Source organism: Pocillopora damicornis, chromosome 2, assembly GCF_964200805.1.
Source record: "Pocillopora damicornis chromosome 2, jaPocDami1.2, whole genome shotgun sequence".
Taxonomy (NCBI): Eukaryota; Metazoa; Cnidaria; class Anthozoa; order Scleractinia; family Pocilloporidae; genus Pocillopora; species Pocillopora damicornis.
The window spans coordinates 535,001-557,150 of NC_142671.1; the positions used below are offsets into that span (position 1 = coordinate 535,001).

The following is a 22,150-nucleotide window of genomic DNA, read 5'->3' on the forward strand; positions in this document are numbered from 1 at the left end:
TTTTCCGCCATTCCGCCATTCCGCCATTCCGCCATTCCACCATTCCACCGTTCCTGCTTTTAGGGTCGCCCAAAGGACTAATGAAAGAGGAACGAAAACCGTGTTTACATACGCTCATGTAAAATGGTTTTATGGCCAATCAGAGCGCGCGTACTATTTGAATTATTTTATAAAATTATGTAGATAATTGCTTAAAAAAATACCAATTATAGCTTTCTTCAGAAGCAGAGACACGTAGGTAATATGCTTCTGCTTTATTTTTATTGTAAGGGGTTTCTTTTTATGTAGCATATATCCATTCCTTTAACTTCCTCCTTAACCTGCCTGCAAATAACTAAATTTTATGTTTTAATTCATGTTTGAGAAGATAAAACAGAAGTGTTGCAGAGTTCTCTTTGCAGACTGAATTCAGGTGAGAACATAATAAACTAGTTGATGTTGTTGTGTATTCCGAATAAAAGGCCCGGAACACAGTAACTAGATCAAGATGGCGGAAGAACTATTTTTAATCTGAACAGAAAACCTCGTGTACAATACCAAATAAGGAAAACCGGTCCCGTGACACTAACTTCTACGTAGAACAGGGAAACCAAAATTAGGAAAAATCTAACAGATGTCATACACTCCTCCTCAGTCTTTAATTTCATTGCCCAGGCCTTTTTCACAAAGCCTCTTTTATATCTCTTTGTGCCAGCCAATGTTTAAAATCTCAGTGAATAGATATATGCCATATTTTAGCAGTCTTTTTAAATTCCATCTTTGAGTTTTTTTGCATTTACTATATTTTAAAATTCATAAATGGCTTTCTCTTTTCATCCATGTAAAGAGATATTACACATTTCTTAAACTAAAGTCTGAATCATGCATGAAGTCAACTTAATTCCAATGAGTTTGAAACTTCATTGTACAAAGAACACTTTATTGAAGTATGTTACATTTATTTGCTGTCTTTCTGGTACATATGATTACATAACCCTTTAACTTTCAAGATTTCATCAGTAATTCTCTTTACTGTCTGCCATACAATTTATGTGATGTTAGGTTAGAGAATTTGAAATTGGATCAACCAATTATCCCCTAGTTGATATTGTTCTTTATTCTCATTACTTGTCTACTTGGTATTGTACTGATAGTGTAAGGAAAAATTCTGTCTAAGTCACTAGTAAGACTAAAAGGGTTAAAATGGGGGATTTCATTATATTGTAATGATTAAAATTTTCTTATGCTTTCAAATGTAACAGAAAAAAATGTGATGAGAATCTGATGTTTTGAAACAATGGAAAAACCTGTTGCTGGTAGGTTGTCCTCGATGTTTAAATTTCCATGGGAAATGCTTTTCTTCGAAAGCAAGGATACAGAAGTTTTCAAAGCTGATAGAAATAAGCTGTTTGCAAGTAATGAAAAGCAAACTGACAACCATAGCTTAATGCTTGACATGCTTCACTCAAACATGTCAGTTGTGTGTACCTACCACTGTAGAGGTATCTTTCATGAAAAATATTTTTTGGTGTGGCTGTTGTTCTTTGTTGATCTTTGTAGCCAAAAAAAGCTGGTAAAGGCACTGAACTTCAATTTTTATGTGCACAGGGCACCTCCAAGGTGATGAAAGAAGACCATAGACTGATGTTTGCCAGGCAGTTGCGCTCACCACAATTATATATTCAAGCAATACTCTACATATATAAAACTGATTACATGATGTCTTTAACCCTTTACACCCTAACATCAGTATGCATATTCTCCACACTGTTCTCCATACATTTCTTGATGTGCAGGTAAGGAGAATTTGTTTAACAATCAAGAGGGTCTTCAGTTGATTATCATTTCCTTTATTCTCATGACCTTAATGCTTGATTTAGGGATGATATTGAAAGGGGAAATTAGATACAAGTCACTCAGGAATTTAAATGTTTATAACTGTACACATTTTGTATGCTCCTCACATTTGTTGGCAATAATAGTTAAGATTGTTAAGAAAGCAAACTGATGAACACAATACAGTGAAAAGAGGGAAACTGTAAACTTTACCCTATGTAAGAAGAAACCATCACAGAATACTTAAGAAGGGAAACTTGAATTGTACTAGCCAATTTCTTCTATTGCCCTTCATGCTTTTGTTAAAATAAAATTTAATCAGTTGTAGGGTTTGCTTACAAATTTGTGTCAAATCACCAGTGAGGACTTGATTCTTCTCAGGTGTCAGCTGGTATAAGATGGATACTAAAAATAGATGACCATAAGAAAAAGTACACATCTTAAAAAAAATCACACTAAAGTGGTGATATGATTGATTTGTGGTATTTAGAATGACGGAAGCAGGACAAACATTGAGCTTCTTCCTATTCACCAGTAAGTTTATTAAATTTTGGATTCTACATCCAAACTGGGTGAGGTTAAATTTATCCATATCATACTTCATTATGGTGTGTTTACATGGAAAGGTCATTGTTATTGTAGTTTCAGAGATGTTTTCATTGTTGTCGCAACTAACATTCATAACAAAGTTTCATTAACATGTTAAACATTTATGTTTCAAGAACTTTCTTTCTTTCTCTCCAATACTATTTACTATTTTTGGAGCACTATTAACCCCTTACACCCTAACATCAGTATGCGTATTCTCCATACTGTTCTCAATACATTTCCTTATGTGCTGGCAGGGAGAATTTGTTTAACAATCAAGAGGCTCTTCAGTTCATTATTATTGCCTTTATTCTCATGACCTTAATGTTTGATTCAGGGGTGATGTTGAAAGGGGAAAATAGATGCTAGTCACTATGAAGGAGTAAAGGGTTATAGGAAGCAGGTTATTAAAAAAATTATAACTTTTATTCAAGCAAGTATTTGAATTTGTAAGTAACATTTGATATTTTCACATGTAACAGGATGATTAAGCTGAAGATGGCCTCAAAAAAGAGTGAACTTGACTGTATCAGTAATCAGTCACTATTTTTGAAACTTGAGCACTTGGTAAATACACCTTGGCTTGCAATTCTGATGATTACAGTTTGCTGAGGTAATTGAAATGTCAGTCCCCAAGCAGAAACCATCCATATGACCTATACAGTCATAAGCTATGAGATAACTTTAGAAAAATGCCTTTGTGTCAGATGAACTACTCTAAGTACAGTACCACCTAGTGACAAAAATTAATGATTTCCTGTACATATGAATATTTGGGAGAAATTATACTGGTAACTGACCCTTTTTTCACTAAAATGCATAGGATTTGATAATTGTAATGTATATCTCTTCTGATTGTAACTGTTTACCATATTTATTTCTTTCTACCTCAAGCCCTCAAAAGTTGAAGCAGGTTACCCAACTTTCTTTGTTTGGAATTGTGTGATTATATAATTTTGCTATGTAAGTTGCCACATTGTAACATGTAATATTATTATTTGAATTGCATACTCTTGCTCAAGCTTTCATTAATGCATGGTGTTTCTTACCAATACTCATACCCAAACTAAACATTGATATAGGGAATTGGTCACAAGATATGTGAGTTTAAAAGGGTGGGAAAACTGGAAAAGCAAAGATCCCCCTTTAATTAGGACTGAAATAAAAGTGGGCTCTGCTATTTTAATTCATGTTTTTACTTTGATCTGCATGAAAGTTAAATTAATTGGCATCCGCATAATGCACAAAGCAACAATATAAATGACTAAGTTTAATTAACTTGAGCTTAATTATCTTGCCTTTTATCCTTCTCTGGATATTTACTCAAATAACATAGTCACTGTCGGTCTCTCTCACTCTCACTTTCCACTGAGCTTGTGGAAAGATGATAATCTCATTAAGAATTAGGAAGGCCTGCCCTCTTACCACAGATACCGGTAGTTCTTTTGTGCATCATTGGTACATACCTATAGTCTTATTTGTACATGAGGTTGATTGTTCTAGGTAGGAAAACCGGATCATGTGTACTATAGGTGGACTCGGTCGACATATCGGGCGACAGTCGACCGATATATCGGTCGACTATCGGTCGACTATCGGTCGACAATCGACCGACTATCGGTCGACTGTCGACCGACTATCGGTCGACTGTCGACCGACTATCGGTCGACAGTCGACCGATAGTCGACCGATAGTCGACCGATAAATGTGTCGACCGATATAGTCTTAAACCATCGATACTCGACCGATACATGACCGATACTTGACCGATACATGACCGATACTTGACCGATACATGACCGATACTTGACCGATACGTGACCGATACTTGACCGATACTTGACCGATACATGACCGATACTTGACCGATACTTGACCGACACTTGACCGATACTTGACCGACACTTGACCGATACTTGACCGATACTTGACCGATACATGACCGATACTTGACCGATACTTGACCGACACTTGACCGATACTTGACCGACACTTGACCGATACTTGACCGATACTTGACCGATACTTGACCGATACTTGACCGATACTTGACCGATACTTGACCGATTCACGACCGATACTTGACCGATACATGACCGATACTTGACCGATACATGACCGATACTTCACCGGTACTTCACCGATACTTGACCGACACTTCACCGATACTTGACCGACACTTCACCGATACTTGACCGACACTTCACCGATACTTCACTGATACTTGGCCGATAATTCATTGCCCCCGGGGGGGAGGGTTTATTCCACGATAAAAGATATAAAACTCTAATAAGTAATATGATTACCTCATAATTTAGATGTAAATTGCGTGTCTGGAATCCAGTTTTAAATTTCTCTTGCGCCGACCATAGCGCGTATCGTCTCCGGCAGCGAATTCCAAGTCCTTACAGCGGTGAAGTAACGAAGAGACCTTAGACCATGTTTTGTACATCTTACTTTAGGTATCAAAGCATATTTGTGCCCCTTTAATTACGATGCGTGTTCTTTACTTAAAATGAATTAGCTGTAGTGGTGGGTGTCTTCTTTTGAAAACATCTGTCTATCGTAATTAACATATCTTGGGTGAGACGACCCTTTAATGTGTTTTGTAAACCAATCATATTGAGCATTCTTTCTTAATGAAGGGTCTTTGCTATAAGTACATGTCATACCTAAGTGCACGGTCCTTTACCCTCTCTAGTTTTTCAAGTATATTCAACCTATTGACTTTGCCTGTTACTTTTCCGGAGATAGATGTGGTGTGAGAATTAAGGATCTGTGTTCACTTACAGTAGATCAAAATTATGAGATCTACAACGCACGATGTTTATGCGTTGGAGACTTACTACACCCTTTTCAAAGTTTAGGTTATATTTGGTTTTATTATCTGAGCTTTGGAAGCTTATTTCATTGGACAATGAATGGCATTTTAACTTGTTTTTCCGCCGCCGCTGTCATTATTCTTTAAAAAAAAGTGTCACCGTCAGTCGATAAAGAGCACACAATTCGACTATTTAAAGGGTTAAAAACCTCCAGTTTGAGACATGACGGCAAACGGGACGTCGGTAGAGTGAACTCGCAATACTTCCAGCCGCACTCATAAAGTTTTGATTTCTATTTCATTCTATATCAAGCTCGTGTTTTTAGTAAACGTCAAAACAATTCTAACACTGTTTGTTCCCATTGGACCGCAAGTAAGGAAATTTCATTTTCCGATGATGTAGTCTTCAACGCTGATGTACTAAATGGTGGTGACGGTTGAAAATATAGATCGTATTAGGTTCCGTAGCTTTGTAAATCCACTTCATAGGGATACAACTGTTTCGAGATATTTGTCCGACAAAATGGAGCAAAACAATGGCTGTGTGCAAGTGTTTTAAAAAAACGTTGGTTAATTTCCTTACTGTCCTCCGTAATACAAGATGTATATTGGTAACTGCAGTTTGTCATCAAAAAAAAAATTACATTTCAAAACTCAAATGGGAAATGGTTTTTGATCGCATGCATTTTAGCGAAAGCTTAATTGACTTTCTTTCCTTTGATTTGTAAAAACAAAGTAAAATACGAGAAATTGGACCTTTCTCGGAAACCTTCGATTTGTTTTTACTGCTCGGTGTATTCATTGGTTCAAATGATGTAGATATAGGATGTGAACCGCGAAGCACCGTAATATAAATTGTAATTTTTTTAAAATAAATGTTTGGGTGCTGGAAGAAGGCAATACTGCCGATACAATAAATCCCCCTGGGTTACTACCATTTTAAAGGAAATTTGGGAGTCCTCACGGGGCAAAGAAAATTTGACCAAGTGGGGATTGAAGCCACGACCTCCGAATTAGATCTACCGACTGAGCTACGAGACCAGCACGGGAGCAGGTCGGGGTAATTTAGGTAGTCAATCGCGATAAATGTGCAAATGATATCATATGTACAAAACGGGGTAGTGTGGGGACATAGTTAGTAGAGGAGACTCTACTAACTATGGTGGGGAGAAATTAGCATTTGAGGGTGTGTTTGCGTGTGCTTCGTGTGAGCCTATTGCTGCATAAAATAGAAATAACATAAATTAATAATAAGAAATACAATGAAAATAAAAGAAATGAGAAATAATGAAATAATTATAAAAAATAGTAAAATAATACATATCTCGTTTCGCCCTAGGAGTCTTTGTGTGGGTAGTTATTTAAAGTTGCCCAACCCCCTACCCACGGGAAAAACTGAAAACTTCAAACATTTTCCACCCCAGGGTCACAAGGGCCGATCTTGTCCCGGGTATTACCTCGGGAGGGTGGTAACCGTAGGAAATCAGCGTTGTTGTTCAGCCTACAGGATTGAATAGTATTTTAATTTATTATTAGTTTTGTTATTGCTATTTTATCCAGTAATAGGCTCACAGGAAGCATTAAGGAAGGTCTCTTCCCAGCCCCCCCACCCCCATCACACACGCAGACACACACACCTCAAATGCTAATTTCTCTCCATACCGAGCAGTGAAAAACAAATCGACGATTTCCGTTAAAGGTCCAATTTCTAGTATTTTACTTTGCAGATTTCATGCGTATTACCCACATTTGACCGTATGTTATCTGTGTGTTACTCCATGTATTCGTATATGTTACTTTTATGTTACTCATATGTATCTGTGTGCGCCCGTATGACTCATAATTACTCGTATGTACTTGTATGTTACTCGTAGTGCTCGTGTGGTGTTTTAGTCACTATCCTTTGAGGATCAATTGAACACATGTAAGCTTATTTGCACCTTATCTCCTTCTCGCGAATGGCTATAGCACGTTTTATTCTCTTCTCTTCCATCCCAGCAAGTCGATCTCACCGTAGTGACTTCAACAGAAAAATAGCGCCATCCGAATTATTCCCAAAATCTTCGGCAAAACCTGTAGCCAGATTAGAGCCAAAATGCCAAAAACTGTGCACATTTTACCTTGAAACAATTAATGTGTCATCAAGAAATGTGCCCATAAAGAGATTCACCTCGATGCCTCGTATACATTGTATTTCATTCAGGTCTTTTTTACAACAGAAAACATATCAACTAAAATACATACGAACCATTACATCAACCGTATTTCAGTTTATAATACCCACTTATGTCCTGCACCTGCTAGGAAACAGTCTTTCTTAATTTTTTCTATATATTCAACACGTTTTAATGAAATTTGTCTATTTATGTGCCGCGGGATAGGGTACATTTGTCTATGTATGTGCCGCGGGATAGGGTATGGTTTTGGCGGTTATCGTTTTGCCTCTGTTAGCATTGTGTTTCCGTTGTGATCTTTAGATAGGATATGTAAATTGTATCGGCTAAAATTGCAGTGTGTAAATGGCCAGCTAAACAAAAAGCAAATTCCGCTAAAATTGTCAACAAAGCGATTTTATCGAGATTTGTGTTTTGCCGCGCGTGGTTAGCCGTTGTTTGGTTATTGTTTTTCCTTGAATAGGGTGTCATATTTCGTGTTTGGACAATTTTCGTTTGTTTCATCCTTAAAGTGGGACAGGGTTCAAGACTCTTCGAGGCACACACTTATTCAAAATTTACGGGAGTACTCCCCTCCCCCGAAACGGGACAGTTCCTGTGACCTTAGTGCAACATTGGTGCAATTTGGTATTTTTTTCAATTTTAGACTCAGAAGCATATACGGTAAAAAATCCGCTAATAGGAACCTAATTTTTTCCAAGCAAGGCTAAGAAGGTTATTATATTATTATAAAAGATGGTGCTTAACTGGAAAATTTGGCTACTCGGGTTCTTTTAACAGGTTCTTGTTTTCAAATAGATTGCGAGCAGTCTCTTTTGCAGTGAAATCCCACTGGAACGAACGAAGAAAAAGCGGACGTGATCGACGAGCGATGAGGGGCGAGGCCGTGATCTGCGAGCAGCAGGGGCGCCAGTCACAGCGAAAAGAGATCGTTGCTTGGCCGCTCACCGCTCGTCGATCGCGCCCTCTGCTCGCAGTCTAGTTTTCAAAATAAATGAGTTGTTTGTCATTGGAGGGCGTGGCCTATTTTTGGTATTGTATGCATAATACGTTAAAAATCCAAGCATATATTTACCAAGTTTACAAAGCTATCCAAGATAAACAGAACAAAACTCAGCATTAATACATGGAACTGTGTTGTTGCTTTGATTGAATTTCTCAAAAAAAAAGAACCTGTTTCAAAGAGGAGTTTTAATGTACAATTTTTGTCTAACATTTTCAGTTAATCTATTTTTTTCTTAAAATCTAGGTTCTTAAAAAAGGGTTTTTTTTTTTACCTGTAATAAATTCAAACATTGCAATAGTCTAGCACACTCGAGTTATTTTACGCGAGGTATTTTGAGCATTTGACGTCATTTTCCCTAATTCTCAACCAGGCTATAATTGGAACGAGATAAAGAAATGGCGACTGCAACTTCTCGGAAATAAAAATACAAATAAAAAAAAGATTTCTGATGGTCGTAATGGATTGATATTTAGCAAGGTATTTTAGACAGTCATATTTTACACGAAATTATAAAAAATGGATATGGATAGTTTGATCGTAGTAGCACTTTAAAAACATTACTTTCCCCCTACACTTCTGGAGGTGGAAGTCTACGAAAAGTTTCCATTTACCCACTTCTTGTTTAGCAATTTATTAAAGCTTTGAATATCTATCATCTTGAGGCCTCCTTTATCGTAATCATTGATCATTTGTGTCCTTTTAAGTTTGTCCCCTTTGCTTTCCCAGAGAAAGTCATATAGCAGGGTATCGATTTCCTTTAGTACACCTTGATGCGTTGGAAGAGGTTAAAACATGTACAATTTGGGATACTGCCAAAGCTTTTATTATCGTGATTTTACCTAGAAGAGTAAGTCTCCTAGCAGACCAGCTGCTTAGGATGTTTTTTACTCTCTCAATTTTCTCTGAAAAAATGGCATCACCAGAACACATCAGAACGCTTTAAAGGTAGTGCAAAATGCGATGAAAAATTTGGAGCTATGCGATGTTTGGAGAATTTTTAATCCAAATGGCAAGAGGATTATCTGGAGGCAAAGACAACTAGATATTCATTGCAGACTTGATTTTGTTTTAGTAAGTCAAACTACAGTACTTACCCGCTTATAAGAATCTGAGTTCTCAGTTCTAAATGTACTCGTAGGGTGTACTCATGTGAATTCTAATTCAAAACCAACATGTACATACTACTGCAAAAAGAAGTCTTTATAAAATCGCTTTGCTTATGAGTTTAACCGCCTAGTTCAGTTTCAAAAGATCATTTACTTTTCGTTTAGCTGGGTAGTTACACACTGCAATTTTAGCTGATACAATTTAGGTGGATCCCATTACCGACATAAACTGGACAGTTAATATCGATAACGTTGTACAAGCAAAATAACGTTAAGGACCTGTTAGAGCTATAAGAGCTAAGGAATAATAATCATTTTAGATATGTTGGATTAAGGGCAGCATTACATCAGGGATAAAGCATAAGCCGGGTAGTTTTAGGAATAATGGAAATACGTTAAGGTACAACATTAGTTACACAAGAGCGACCAACTTTACCATGTATTTTTCCATTACCAAATCGGAACATATATCGAAAAAACCTCGCACTCTTTCTTAGCCTATTTTCTTCTGAGCGATATGGTCGGTAAGTGAACCTATACTTGACCAAAACTTGACCGACACTTGACCGACACTTGACCGATACTTGACCGATACTTGACCGATACTTGACCGATCCTCGACCGATACTTGACTGATACTTGACCGATACTTGACCGATACTTGACCGATACTTGACCGATACTTGACCGATACTTGACCGATACTTGACCGATACTTGACCGCTACTTGACCGATACTTGACCGATACTTGACCGATACTTGACCGATACTTGACCGATACTTGACCGATACTTGACCGATACTTGACCGATACTTGACCGATACTTGACCGATACTTGACCGATACTTGACCGATACTTGACCGATACTTGACCGATACTTGACCGATACTTGACCGATACTTGACCGATACTTGACCGATACTTGACCGATACTTGACCGATACTTGACCGATACTTGACCGATACTTGACCGATACTTGACCGATACTTGACCGATACTTGATCGATACTTGACCGATACTTGACCGATACTTGACCGATACTTGACCGATACTTGACCGATACTTGACCGATACTTGACCGATACTTGACCGATACTTGACCGATACTTGACCGATACTTGACCGATACTTGACCGATACTTGACCGATACTTCACCGGCAGTTGATCGCTACATATCGGCCGATGCATCGGCCGACAGTCGGTCGATATATCGGTTGACCATCGGTCGACTATCGGTCGACAATCGGTCAACTATCGGTCGACTATCGACCGATAGTCGGTCGATTGTCGACCGATAGTCGACCGATAGTCGACCGATAGTCGACCGATATATCGGTCGACTGTCGCCCGATATGTCGACCGAGTCCACCTATAGTACACATGATCCGGAAAACCTAATAAATTTGTTGTGAAAATTTCTTTTGTTTGACTCAATTTTACCTGACAAACCTAAACTGAATAAATAGAACTTAAACAGTCCGGGCCATATCCATTTCTGGATATCGGTTTCGAGCTTTGTGATTGGGTGAGATCAAAACCAAAACAAAGCAAATTTGGCCGAGAGGTACTGGAAACGAGAAGAAGGTGATTATTTTTTTTTGTGGCGGCCATGTTGTAATGCGGTAGTAAGCCGAAACAAAATTTGCTAATAAAGACTGGACGTTAGATAATTAAACATATTCATTTATTTCAAACATTCAACATGCATGTCTTGGACATTCTCGCATTCTGGTAGAGTACAGCGGATTCTTTCCAGCACAAATTCTTTGTAACGCTGTGGTCCTTCCACCAAGAGCGTCGCGGGAATAAAAGCTCCTCCGCCAGCCTGTTTGTATCTGGAGAACTTCTGGGTAGAGCTTGGCCTCGATGTTATCGTCGGTTCTCCGTTGATTTCCCTATTTTGGGTTACAAGAAAACCAAATTAATAAGGCTGAACCAAATAACGCGCACTGATAACAATAGGGACGAGAAAGGTGTGAGATCGCGGAATCGGGACAATTTCATTTGTCTCCAGTATAGATCGAGGAAAGACACTATCTTGCTTCTCTCCGATTTTTTAAATAGACATGTATCAATTTCAGTCCATCAAGCCTTTACAAAAAAGTAACAGTAAGGCAAGAAAACAGTAACTTACCCTTCAATCCTGGTTATTTTGCCACATCGGAGCAAACCATGCAGCTGTACGTTTAGGAAGTGCCGAATCCTGCCGATCTGCTGCCCTTTGACATCTTCGAAGGTGTATTTCTTCCTCTGCGATTTGCTGAAAATCTGGACTTCTCGTAGAGCCTCTGGAATGCGTTTCATTTCTCGTGGAAGAAGACAAGCCAGTGCATGCGGGTCATACTTGTTGTTGTCTTCAGTTTGAACAACAAGCGGTGTTCCACGTGGAGCTTTGATCTTAATTCTAAACAAGCCAAAACCGCATCTAAATGACAAGGAGAGAAGCGATGTGCCCCCAATCCAGCTACAAAGCAAAATCACCTTTGTCTCCGATGAAAACACTGTCATAAACTGTTAATAACATTAGGGGTGGACGTTTGGGGATAGGTGATGCACATGTATATTGAACTTTCAACTGTAGCATTTTTCTTTCTTGTTTTATAAACATAGGGGTTGCAATTTATTCTCCAACCCGAGCCCCAGGATAAACCCCTGGAATTCATGCCACACGTGATGTTGAAGACTTTATAAGAAAGGTTCCTGTTTTTAATAATCAAGTCAATAAAATCAATCAATTTAATTAGGTCAGAATTATTATATTATATTATAAATACCACACCGCAAAATATTGAAAATAATACTGAGCACATGAAATGTCTTTTGTACACGATTTACATTTAATATAATTATTATTTACATCTGAGCCTACTAAGTATTTTTTTATGCTTTCCTTAATTCTTGACCTTAAAAATTACACCTCTTACAGGATGTATATTTAAACCTATTTGCATGAAATACAGCCATGTACTGTTTGTACATTATATGCATATAGATGGTAGCACAAGAAAAGCACAAGTAAAATTTTGTTCTTTGTTTTCTCCTTTTCTACATGAAACCAACCCTTAAAATGTTTTCTCATGTCTCATACTCTCACAAATACTGGGTTTCCTGAAATTGCCAGCTCGCAGAGTTTCTAATTTAACTCTGTCAAAAACTGAAAACTGCTACATTACCTAGCCAGTTAGATTTTGAGTCACCTACAGTTATGTGAAAAGGAACAATCTTACCAAATCCTTATTATTCAAATCAGTGCAATGTTGACCTACCACTGTAAAATCAGTGGCAGAGCTTGGGCATTGAAATTCACCTTACAAACAATCTTACCCAGGGTTTTCATGGGGTACAATAAAATAAATATGAAATTGTACCAGACCTACACATAAATGTCAACTAACATTAACTGACATAGAAATAAATCAGTTCGTGCTGCAATCAGCTTCTCTATCTTCCTCAATGGTGTCAAGGATACACACCTCTTCCTGTGTCTCTTGGTTCTGTAGCTCTTCCACAATCTCATTGTACAACAAAACAAGAGTTTCCTTTTTAACGTTGCTGGGCTGTGCTTTGATAGCTCCAAATCTGCTTGACAGAGGCTCCCTTGTCTCCTCATCAGTGAGCAGCAGAAGCTTTTCAGCTATTCTCCTGAAGATTTCATCTTTGTATGTATTCCTTATGTCTTCTGCCAAAGCTCTGTCTTCTGTAGTTACATATAGCACTTGCAACCGGGTATCTGCTCTTTTTTTGCCATCAATGAAGTGTGTATGAAGCAAGTTGCTTCTGTTCCTTCTAAGAATTTCCTCATAATTTTTCAAATCACTGTCCAGTTCAGGGCCTTCCAAGGATGTTACAACATTTGACAACCCTCCTTGCAAATACCTTTGAAGGAAAAGCAGTGAAATAAACTTATTGAACCAACTATTGCATTGAGAATTGCTCTTTAATTTACACCACTACTATTACATACTGGAGCTGAATAGCTTATACTAAAATGTATTGTGTCATTTACTTCTCTTTTCGTAACTTTATGCGCCATGCTAGCACTTCATCTACAAAATCATGCTTTCTTCTTGAGTCCAATGCTTCATCCTTGGGATTATGCAATCCAAGCAGGGAGAAAAGCCAATTTCTCACCTAAATATAAATAAAATAAATGAGGTATTTAAAGAGGAATCCAAACTACTCACAGATAGTTTCAAGCAGGTCTTCTGAATCGGACCAAATTTGTGTTTAAAAATTTTTAGGATTTTAGGAGAGAAGAAAACCAAGTAACCTGGAGATAAATGCTTTTACTAACTCTTAGCAATGATTCACAATGTCATGTACAAAAGGTAATGAACTACAAAGATATTTTTTGCCCTTCTTTAATAGCTTTTAAATGTTGAAGTAACTATAAATTAAGTACATGTATATCATTTGTGCCTGTTTCAAAATACACCAAAAAGTGAAACAAACAAATGTTTGCATACACTATACCTTGCTAAGATTTCCAAGATTTCTGAAAATCCTCAGCCAATCCAATGCAGTCATGGTGCCATGCTGCCACACTTTTGACTCCTTGTTTTTCTCCTCAAGGCAGATACTGAATGTGTTCATCCATGCCGTTGGCCTGATCTGAAATTCACAATGTAGGCTTATAAAGGTCCGATAAATAATTGTCATTTTACTTTAAATTGCCCGGCCACAAAGTATGGTTAAAATTTATGGTTTACACGATACTCCGATGGATCTCAACAAAGGAATCCGCCTGGTAGTTAGCACACTAACAGACCTTCAACATCCGTGCACTCGAGCAAAAACCTCGTGCACTCGATTGGAATTTTGACAAATTGAAAGAAAATTTATTCTAGTTTTTGAAAAGATTTTTTTTAGGAATCAAAAAAAATGTTGCATACCTGAAAACCTCAACTAAAGAGGTGTTACTCCTTGATCGAGCCCTCCGCAACAAGCACCTCCACCCGACTTTTCAACTGAATTTTTCTGTCTTGTCAACGCGACCGCCATCCATTCTATGCTTGTTGTGTGTGATTACTTGTCTTCTGTACTTTTGCAAGGTTTCATGGGATATGCCTTGGAAACAAAGTCGCTAGGGCTCGAATTAAAGTAATGAATGGGTTTCCTCGAGGTCCCACTACGACATCCATATTGGTGACGTCATCAAGTATCCAGAAATGGATATGGCCCGGACTGTTAAAATTTATTTCTTCTCCTTTTGAGATGTGTATCAAAATTTTGAAGTCATGGCAGGCTTGAACTACAGGTTTATAAGAAATCTGCATGCATGTGTGTGTGTTTTCAATATATAAAACTGATAAAAAGGTTGTTAAGCTTTTTTCTTTAGTACACATTTCGTTTTCTAAGAATCTTGTTTATTTGGCCTATGCTGAGTTCTTATTTTTTAAACAAATTTTACATTCTTTTGAATATTCTTAGATCTCCTAGTATCAGTGAACATTCATGTAATTAAAATAATTACATCAAATCTTGAAAATGTTTGGTACATTTTTCCACTGATCCTTCTGACATTTCATCATGTGTAGGGATTGGTATTCAGGCTATAAAACTATAGTTACATTAAATATTTCCGCACAGCCTATGCATCAAATATTTGTAATAAAATATTGTATCCTTCTTAAAACTAGTTTGTCAGAATAAAAATGAGTTACCAGGCACAAGTATGGCTTTCACAATGATAGTTTTCAGGTTTGGAAAAAGTCACTGGCTAGTAAAATCCTCAGTTCTTTTACCTTGACAGCCCAACCTCATCAAAGCATTGGCAACAGGAGTGATTAGCAAATTAACAATACAGACAAGAGAGCCTATTCCCACATACACCCTCCTAAATCCTGCTCACTTACTAAGGACACGACATTTCAAACATTGCGTATGTTTCCCTGACTAATTATTTTGGAATGGTGTTTACAAATAGTGGAAAATGGTTGGGTTGAAATAATATAATACAACAACTTGCCAGTAGATAGTCAAATGAATGCTTTTTACATATTAATAAAATGTATTGTTGAGTTTCATGTTAACATGTTGTAATAACTCTACCTTCCAGTAAAATTCAACTATTTGCAAACATGAGAAAATACCATCAAAAACTTTTCAACCCATATAATATAGCCAATAACAACATCAACTCAAATTTAAAATTAAAGAGAAAACTTGATTGACGTTTGGAATTGATTGCTGTAATGTAAAAATGAGATCCAGGTATTTTCTCAAGTTTTCCACAAATGTCTTCATGATCGAATATCCTAAGTCTTCGTCATTAAGTTTTAATCATGACATTTTAGCTCTGGCTTGTCTTCTTTTAAAGCAAACTTTTGCAGCGCAAGAAACATGTTAGACAAATTTCGTACTTCGTTAGCTAAAGTTGCCGAGATCATGGGCAGTTGGCTTAAAGAAACCTACATTATAAGTAGTTACAGCAGAGGTTACCATATTAAATAACGGGAAGAATCTCAAAAAGACGCCGTGTATTTTTAGCCAGAGGACAATCATGAAACAATAGCGAAAAGAGGAAAAGTTTTAAGAAATTACAGGTTCAAACACGAGTTGAAAATGAGTTTTCTTTTTAATTTTTACGCGAAGCAGAGGAGGTTGAAACGTAGGGGAAAAAACGCTGGGGCAAGCAGTCATACCCGTCAACTTCAAGAGAAGATAAAAGAGAAGCCCAAACGGCACCTTGATTTACTAATTCACTGTTATTACGTGCATACTCTTCAATCGACTGGTGATGTCTAAACTTGAAGTAGTTTACCGTCATTTCTTTCAATTTTGGCTCATATCCCAAACCAAAATTATCAGTCACGCTCAAAAGAATATAATTTCAACTGATGCTGACATTGCACACTTCCTCTGAAGAACAAAAGATTCTCTATCTTCGAAAGCTTGCTCAAAACATCAGGAACAACAACGAAGGTCCTCAGCTGCTTGAAGATACGGCTGACTAGCATGCGTCTTACTGAAAGTCGTGAGAACGTCGTCCCCTGGCTCCAGACCTCGCCAATTCTTCCCTTCCCTCCCCACTCCCTCGACTGGTCTCTTAATCCCCTTGAAGAAATTCTTCTACAGCCAGTGCTGAAGAGTTTTACTACAGTTTTTATTATAATGAGGGGCTAGAAAATAAACTAACAAGAGCTCCGCTTTTAGGCTTGGCTAAATCTATACATTATTTACTGTTCAGGATCTTATATTGTATTCTCTCCTAGTATGTTACAATATCAGAGTATGATATCACTCTTTTTATTTAGGGAGGGGGGTGGGAAGGTGGGTAGGGTTTGGGTATTATTGGTTCTGATGTATTTTGTGAACGTCAGAGCCTGATATTTGTAGTTGCCCAAGTCTTGCGCGAAAGCTTGGGGCCTTGTCTGCTATAAGTTTTGTTCTCTGTGTTTACTTTCGGGATTCGATAAAGTAGTCTCTACATCTTAAAGCACGATACAATGTTTTCAATGTATTGTATTTTTGTGTCATGGGTTTACAGTATTGTGGGAAAATGCTGGTGCTTGGGGTTTTATATGCCTTTGTAGAGTTGGTTGAGGCCAATTTTGCTGTCCCGCCCGAAACACGTGAAAAAGCTCAAGTCAGCGAGATGTTCTAGAAGGATGGAATGGCTCCGTGGAATTGGCTTGAATTTTGTGGCTTGAGAAGACATTCTAAACTAAGCTCTATGGACTGCATGATCGTGGGATACTATGCAGTGCCTTTGCCAGCACCAGAGGGTTAATACGTCGTTGGTTGAACTGAACTAGATTTGATTTCACCTTGACTGGAATGAAATTTTTATCAAAGAAAAGTAACGTAACAATTAAGCAGAGATCATATGCATCGCAATGAAAACCTTAAACTACCCTTTATTAAAAAATTAAACAGCTTTTCAAAGTAATCTGTTGATCAGGCTTAAAGGTATTACTTGCGATGTTTAAAAAACGAAACATACGAAAAATGTCAATAACAACTGCATTAGGTTCTGTCTATAGCTACAAAGTTTAACAACAACTAAGAAAACTGCATCTTTTCATTCTAATACAGCAAAGCCATTAAAGCACATGCGATAAGAGCAGCAGCGCTGACTTTCTGTAGTGTGTGAACGTTACACAAGTCACCGGAGCAACAATCCAATTTACACTTTCCCTTGCCTTTACAGAAGACGATTGTGCTTAGGTCAGTATTGCAATCTTCTTTAGTCATACAGCCTTTGCCATATTCTTCAACGGATGCACCTTCATCTTTTACGTGTGCAGATCCTTTGAAGCAGCGATCGTATCCGGCAGGACAATCCATTTCTGTTTTGATGTCCTTGCAGTCATCCCAGCCTTTGGTGGTCAAACATTTGTAACACTTCAAGCCGTATCCTGAGGTAGAAAAAGAAGATGGTTTTAATTCATTGGCAGCTCTTCAGATCTATTTTCTGTTGTGAAATGTTATGCGAAATAGTTTTGAACGTTATGTTGAAATAGCTGTAAGCTATCCACTTTGAGTCATACAGATTTTTAGATCCCACCGAGAGAAAACAATAGGACTATTGATCCTGTCAAAGAAAGCCTTAAAATTGACTACTTCAAATCAAAGGGGAAATAACGACTTAGCTATCTAAAATGTTTCCTCATTGGGTAACATTGAAGTTTTTCGTCTTTCCATTTTCAACAAGATAGGTTATGGCGACGACAGTGCGACACGACTGGGACGAGAAATAACCACTCGAAAGTGAATGGTTTTAGCTTAAACATCATCATCTTCTCTGAAACATTCGCGCTATTAGCGTATTTCGAAACATCTTTCGTGATGTATGCCCATGACGAAATTTACGCTCAATACGAAAATTAACAGTTGCCTCTCTAAGTATATGTTCAAATAAAACGGAAAATAAAAAATTCTGTAGCTGTTGCTGCAGAATTTTATCGGCACAGTGTTGCTGAGAAATAATTGAAGAATCGACTATTAAGCACTTTATTGCGCAATTTTTTCTGCCATACCTTAAATCAGTCGATTAAAATTCTTTCCCACGGCGAGAAAAACATAATTGACGAGCCTGGACTCAAAATAACCGTGGGATTCGTCAGTTTGACGTTCAATAAGTAATCAGCTGAATTACATATGCTTCCAAAGATTTTCTTTGCTCGGTAAAAATATTCCATGCAAGAAATGGGCGCTGGCTGAATGTAAATTAACTTGGTTGTTTCACAGGATTTTAAGTCCAAAGTTGTAAATTCCTTAAACAATCGCGCACAATCCCTGAATTTTCTTTATGCAGAGTAACATACACTAATTCTTATTAGTTAATTACGAACAAAACTAGATAATGAAGGAAACTAAAGATATAAACCGACTACTACTCGCAGTGCGCCAAGAGCCGAGCGCGTGCGTTTTACACAAGCTCTGCATTTATAACTTAAGCAAGAGCAAAATTGGTCCTTTAAAAAAGTAGGGGTTGAGCTCAAACTTACCAACAGAAATGCAGACATTTGAACACGCCCCAAGAGCAAATTAGCTCACGAGGTGTTTGCGTGACAAAAAGAAAGGTCAATTCACTGGAATGGAATCTATAAAACGTCAAAACATAGTAAATAAGCTGCCAAATATGTGTAAAGTATAGCCAAAACAGATACGCGAAATCAGTTTGAACAAAGAGTAAAATCGCTTGGAAAGGTCACATCAAATGAAAACTTCAAATCTCAAAATATGAAAAATCAGCTGCCAAATTTGTGTAACATATAGCCATATGGTAGCGAAATAGTTTCACGAAAATCAACCTGAAGACAAGAATTAAAATGGGCATGTGGCTACTGATATAGCATAACTTTTATGGCATTGAAAAGAACTAGAGGTTGAATAATGACGCCGGCAAGTAGTGTCGCAGGAGATTTGTCCCCCATGCAAAAAAAAATCCTGCCGCATCCCACATATTTTTGAGTACACTGTCCACGAGAGAAAGAAGATCCAAGTATGTGGTGACATTCGAACAATAATTAAATGGTAATAAATACCGTACTTATTCGATTAAGCGCCCAGGGCGCTTATTAATTTTTGGACTTCCAGGGCGCTTATTTAATTTTTGGACTTTCAGGGTGGGCGCTTATTCGAGGTGGGCGCTTATTCGAGGTGGGCGCTTATTCGAGGTGGGCGCTTATTCGAGGTGGGCGCTTATTCGAGGCTGGGCGCTTATTAAATTTTCACCATTTTCAGTAAGTAAAAAGTTTATTTTGTAACAAAACAATAAATAAGAACAAAACATGACAAAATATTCAAGCACTAGCGTGATGTATATCTTTTTAAACATCTCTGGAATATAATATCTGATCTGGCAGTTTACACATCACATGAATGCATGAAGGTGCTAGATCCCACAAGTTTACAATAAGGTAATTATGTGCAAGAACGATAGTCAAAGAGCTCCCGGTACGTAACAGGAAACACGTGTGACTTCCGCTGTAACTCAGCAAACTGAACAGTTCGCTCCTAGTGCCAGAGCATTCAATGTGAATTCAAAGCCATGGCTCGTTCAAGTTTTCATTATCTGAAATGGAACTTTGTGTTTGAAGTGCAATATAAATCTGTGTGGGCTCCAACTTTGGGAAAGAAACTTAATTGCCGCGAGGATGATCGCAAGGAAGCCAAACAACATGATGAATATGCAATTACATGGGACGTATTTGGAAGCTAATACCGGCAGCGAGCTTGTAAGACATGTGCCAATGGAACTGTCTTACCTTAATGAGGTTTCTGTAAAAGTAACAGGGTCAAGAAGGCTGGAGAACGGACTTGTTGTGCCAGGAACATTCAAAGTGCCGATACCAAGCAAGGCCACGAAGTTTGAGTGGGAGATTTTGCGGATGAAAGAACTTTGCGCCCACTTGGACATTTCAGTTGAAACTTTGAGAAAAATTCCAACGTTGTCATTAAATTTTCAGACAATGAAACTAGAGATGGTAAGCCATTAAAGAAATACCGTAATAATCCCGTATTCCCCTTGTGCACTTTTTTTTTTCTTTTGGGGGGGAGGGGGGGTGGGCGCTTATTCGAGGTTGGGCGCTTAAAAAGTACTTTTTGGGGGCTGGGGTGGTGGGGTGGGCGCTTATTCGAGGCTGGGCACTTATTAAATTTTTCAACCTTCAGAAAAAGTTCAACGAAAAAAAATTTTCTCCTATGATGTGCAGATCAAGGCTATTGAGATATTTCTGCAAGGAAAAGTTTTAATTTAAATTACGCGTAGGTGGATTCAACTGTTAAATAATTTAGAGATGTTTTTCGTCTTTTGTTGTGTCACGGCAAGAACTAAAAAGTGTATATCTTCAGGTCTACATTCCTCTCCGATTCTCTATTTTTGACATGTTGGAGTGGTAATAGAGCATCGGAGCGTGGAATCCAAAGGTCTGAGGTTCGATACCTCATGGGGACTCAGAATCTTTTCTTTGTCCCACACTCGTGACGAGACGAAAAACGTTTTTCTCTATTTCTTTACCGAGCTAAGAACTTACACTTACCATTTCTCTTACTATTTTCAGAGCTGATTTTGTCTCATAATGTAACTTTCATTTCAGGGCACTGCTTGACGTGTTACCAGTGCATGAGTGCGAAGAGTTGGGGTGACTGTGGAAGTGAAGCGAAGAAACAAACCTGTCCGCTAGGATGGAGTGCATGTGCCAAGGTTGAACTAAAAATTCCAAGGTGGGAAGGAACGTTGTATGCCAAGGGTTGTGTTTACACCGAAGAACGGTGCAAAGATGTCCAAAGAAAGAGGTGCAGCGATTTGTCCCAAAACTTGTGTTCTGTCCACTGCTGCAGCGGAGACAAGTGTAACAGCGGACATGGCGGAACACAGCCAACGGTCAGCACCATCACGTTTCTGGCATGCGCATTTGTTGCCTTTATTAGTTTAGTTCGTTAATTAAGGAACTATTTTTGTAGACAGACCAAGTCATAATCTACTCTTTTGCAGCTTTTACAAAGTATAACTTTTTTTTCTGGTTTAAAAGTTGTAATTAAGTTAGATTTGTTTCACATGCTTTTATCTTGTATTTCAGAAGTTTTCGCCTCGATTAGTAGGAATTAATTGTATTATTATTTCAGTTTACGGTCGTTTTTAGCCACTTGGTTATTTTAGCTACATAGTCGTCTTAATATCGTGGTCGTTTTAGTATTCTGGTTTTCAACGACAATAAATCTCTGTTAACCGTCACTTTGGTTCTCGTGATTGCGACCTATAAAATAGTCCCAAACACCTTGTTAGCAATACGCCTAAAGCGACGCCTCGCTTGAATTTTGTTTCAGTCGCCGTAAGCGTAACAGCAATTCTTAAACTTTAAACATTGCTTTGAACTATAAAAAGCTTTTACTGATAATAAAGACTACTGACTGTAGGCGCAAGAATTCGTATTATTATTATTATTTGTTGTTGTTGTTGTTGTTGTTGTTTCATAGTTTCGTGTTAGGTGTCTAGTTTCTCGTCTTCGTTAGCGTCCTTTGTCAGTTACCAGTTTTGCACTTGTTATATTTATCTACATATGGTATATATTCTGTTCGCGCGTAATTTATTTGCTTAGCTGTCTAGTTTGCGGAACATATCGTGCTTTGGATTTAATTTTTTTGTCTTTTGGTTTGGTCACATTCGTCTTGTAAGTCCTTGTCT

General features: G+C 37.9%; 2 protein-coding genes and 2 long non-coding RNA genes across 5 annotated transcripts in view; 2 read left to right on the forward strand and 2 right to left on the reverse strand.

Moving 5' to 3' along the window:
* Positions 1-3,422, forward strand: part of LOC149049425 (uncharacterized) — a 9,409-nt gene extending 5,987 nt beyond the window's left edge. Inside the window, exons 2-6 of the long non-coding RNA XR_016183238.1 lie at positions 368-412; positions 1,242-1,295; positions 1,588-1,775; positions 2,306-2,349; positions 2,886-3,422. This is a non-coding gene — a long non-coding RNA (uncharacterized LOC149049425). The remainder of the gene's footprint in view (positions 1-367; positions 413-1,241; positions 1,296-1,587; positions 1,776-2,305; positions 2,350-2,885) is intronic.
* Positions 3,423-10,982: 7,560 nt separating this feature from the next.
* On the forward strand, positions 10,983-12,497 carry LOC149049426 (uncharacterized). The gene is made up of 2 exons (XR_016183242.1): positions 10,983-11,662; positions 12,160-12,497. It is a non-coding gene; the product is annotated as an uncharacterized LOC149049426 (long non-coding RNA).
* LOC149049427 (uncharacterized) lies at positions 11,786-14,691 on the reverse strand. 2 transcript variants are annotated; one of them, XM_089194887.1, is made up of 5 exons: positions 14,409-14,691; positions 13,990-14,127; positions 13,523-13,647; positions 12,990-13,392; positions 11,786-11,941 (listed from the first exon to the last, which is right to left on the reverse strand). In XM_089194887.1, exons 2-5 carry the CDS (start codon positions 14,107-14,109, stop codon positions 11,921-11,923), a joined length of 669 nt encoding a protein of 222 aa, XP_089051013.1. In that variant the 5' UTR covers positions 14,110-14,127; positions 14,409-14,691; the 3' UTR covers positions 11,786-11,920. The 2 variants fall into 2 exon arrangements, with proteins under 2 accessions (XP_089051013.1, XP_089051011.1); XM_089194885.1 differs by lacking the exon at positions 11,786-11,941 and having other exon boundaries at positions 12,201-13,392.
* A 2,668-nt stretch (positions 14,692-17,359) lies between these two features.
* Positions 17,360-19,008, reverse strand: LOC149049428 (uncharacterized; the record flags this gene model as incomplete). Its single annotated transcript, XM_089197837.1, has 2 exons — positions 17,360-17,876; positions 18,969-19,008. Coding segments are annotated over 2 exons (372 nt in total), but the record flags the coding sequence as incomplete, so codon positions are not given.
* Positions 19,009-22,150: the final 3,142 nt, after the last annotated feature.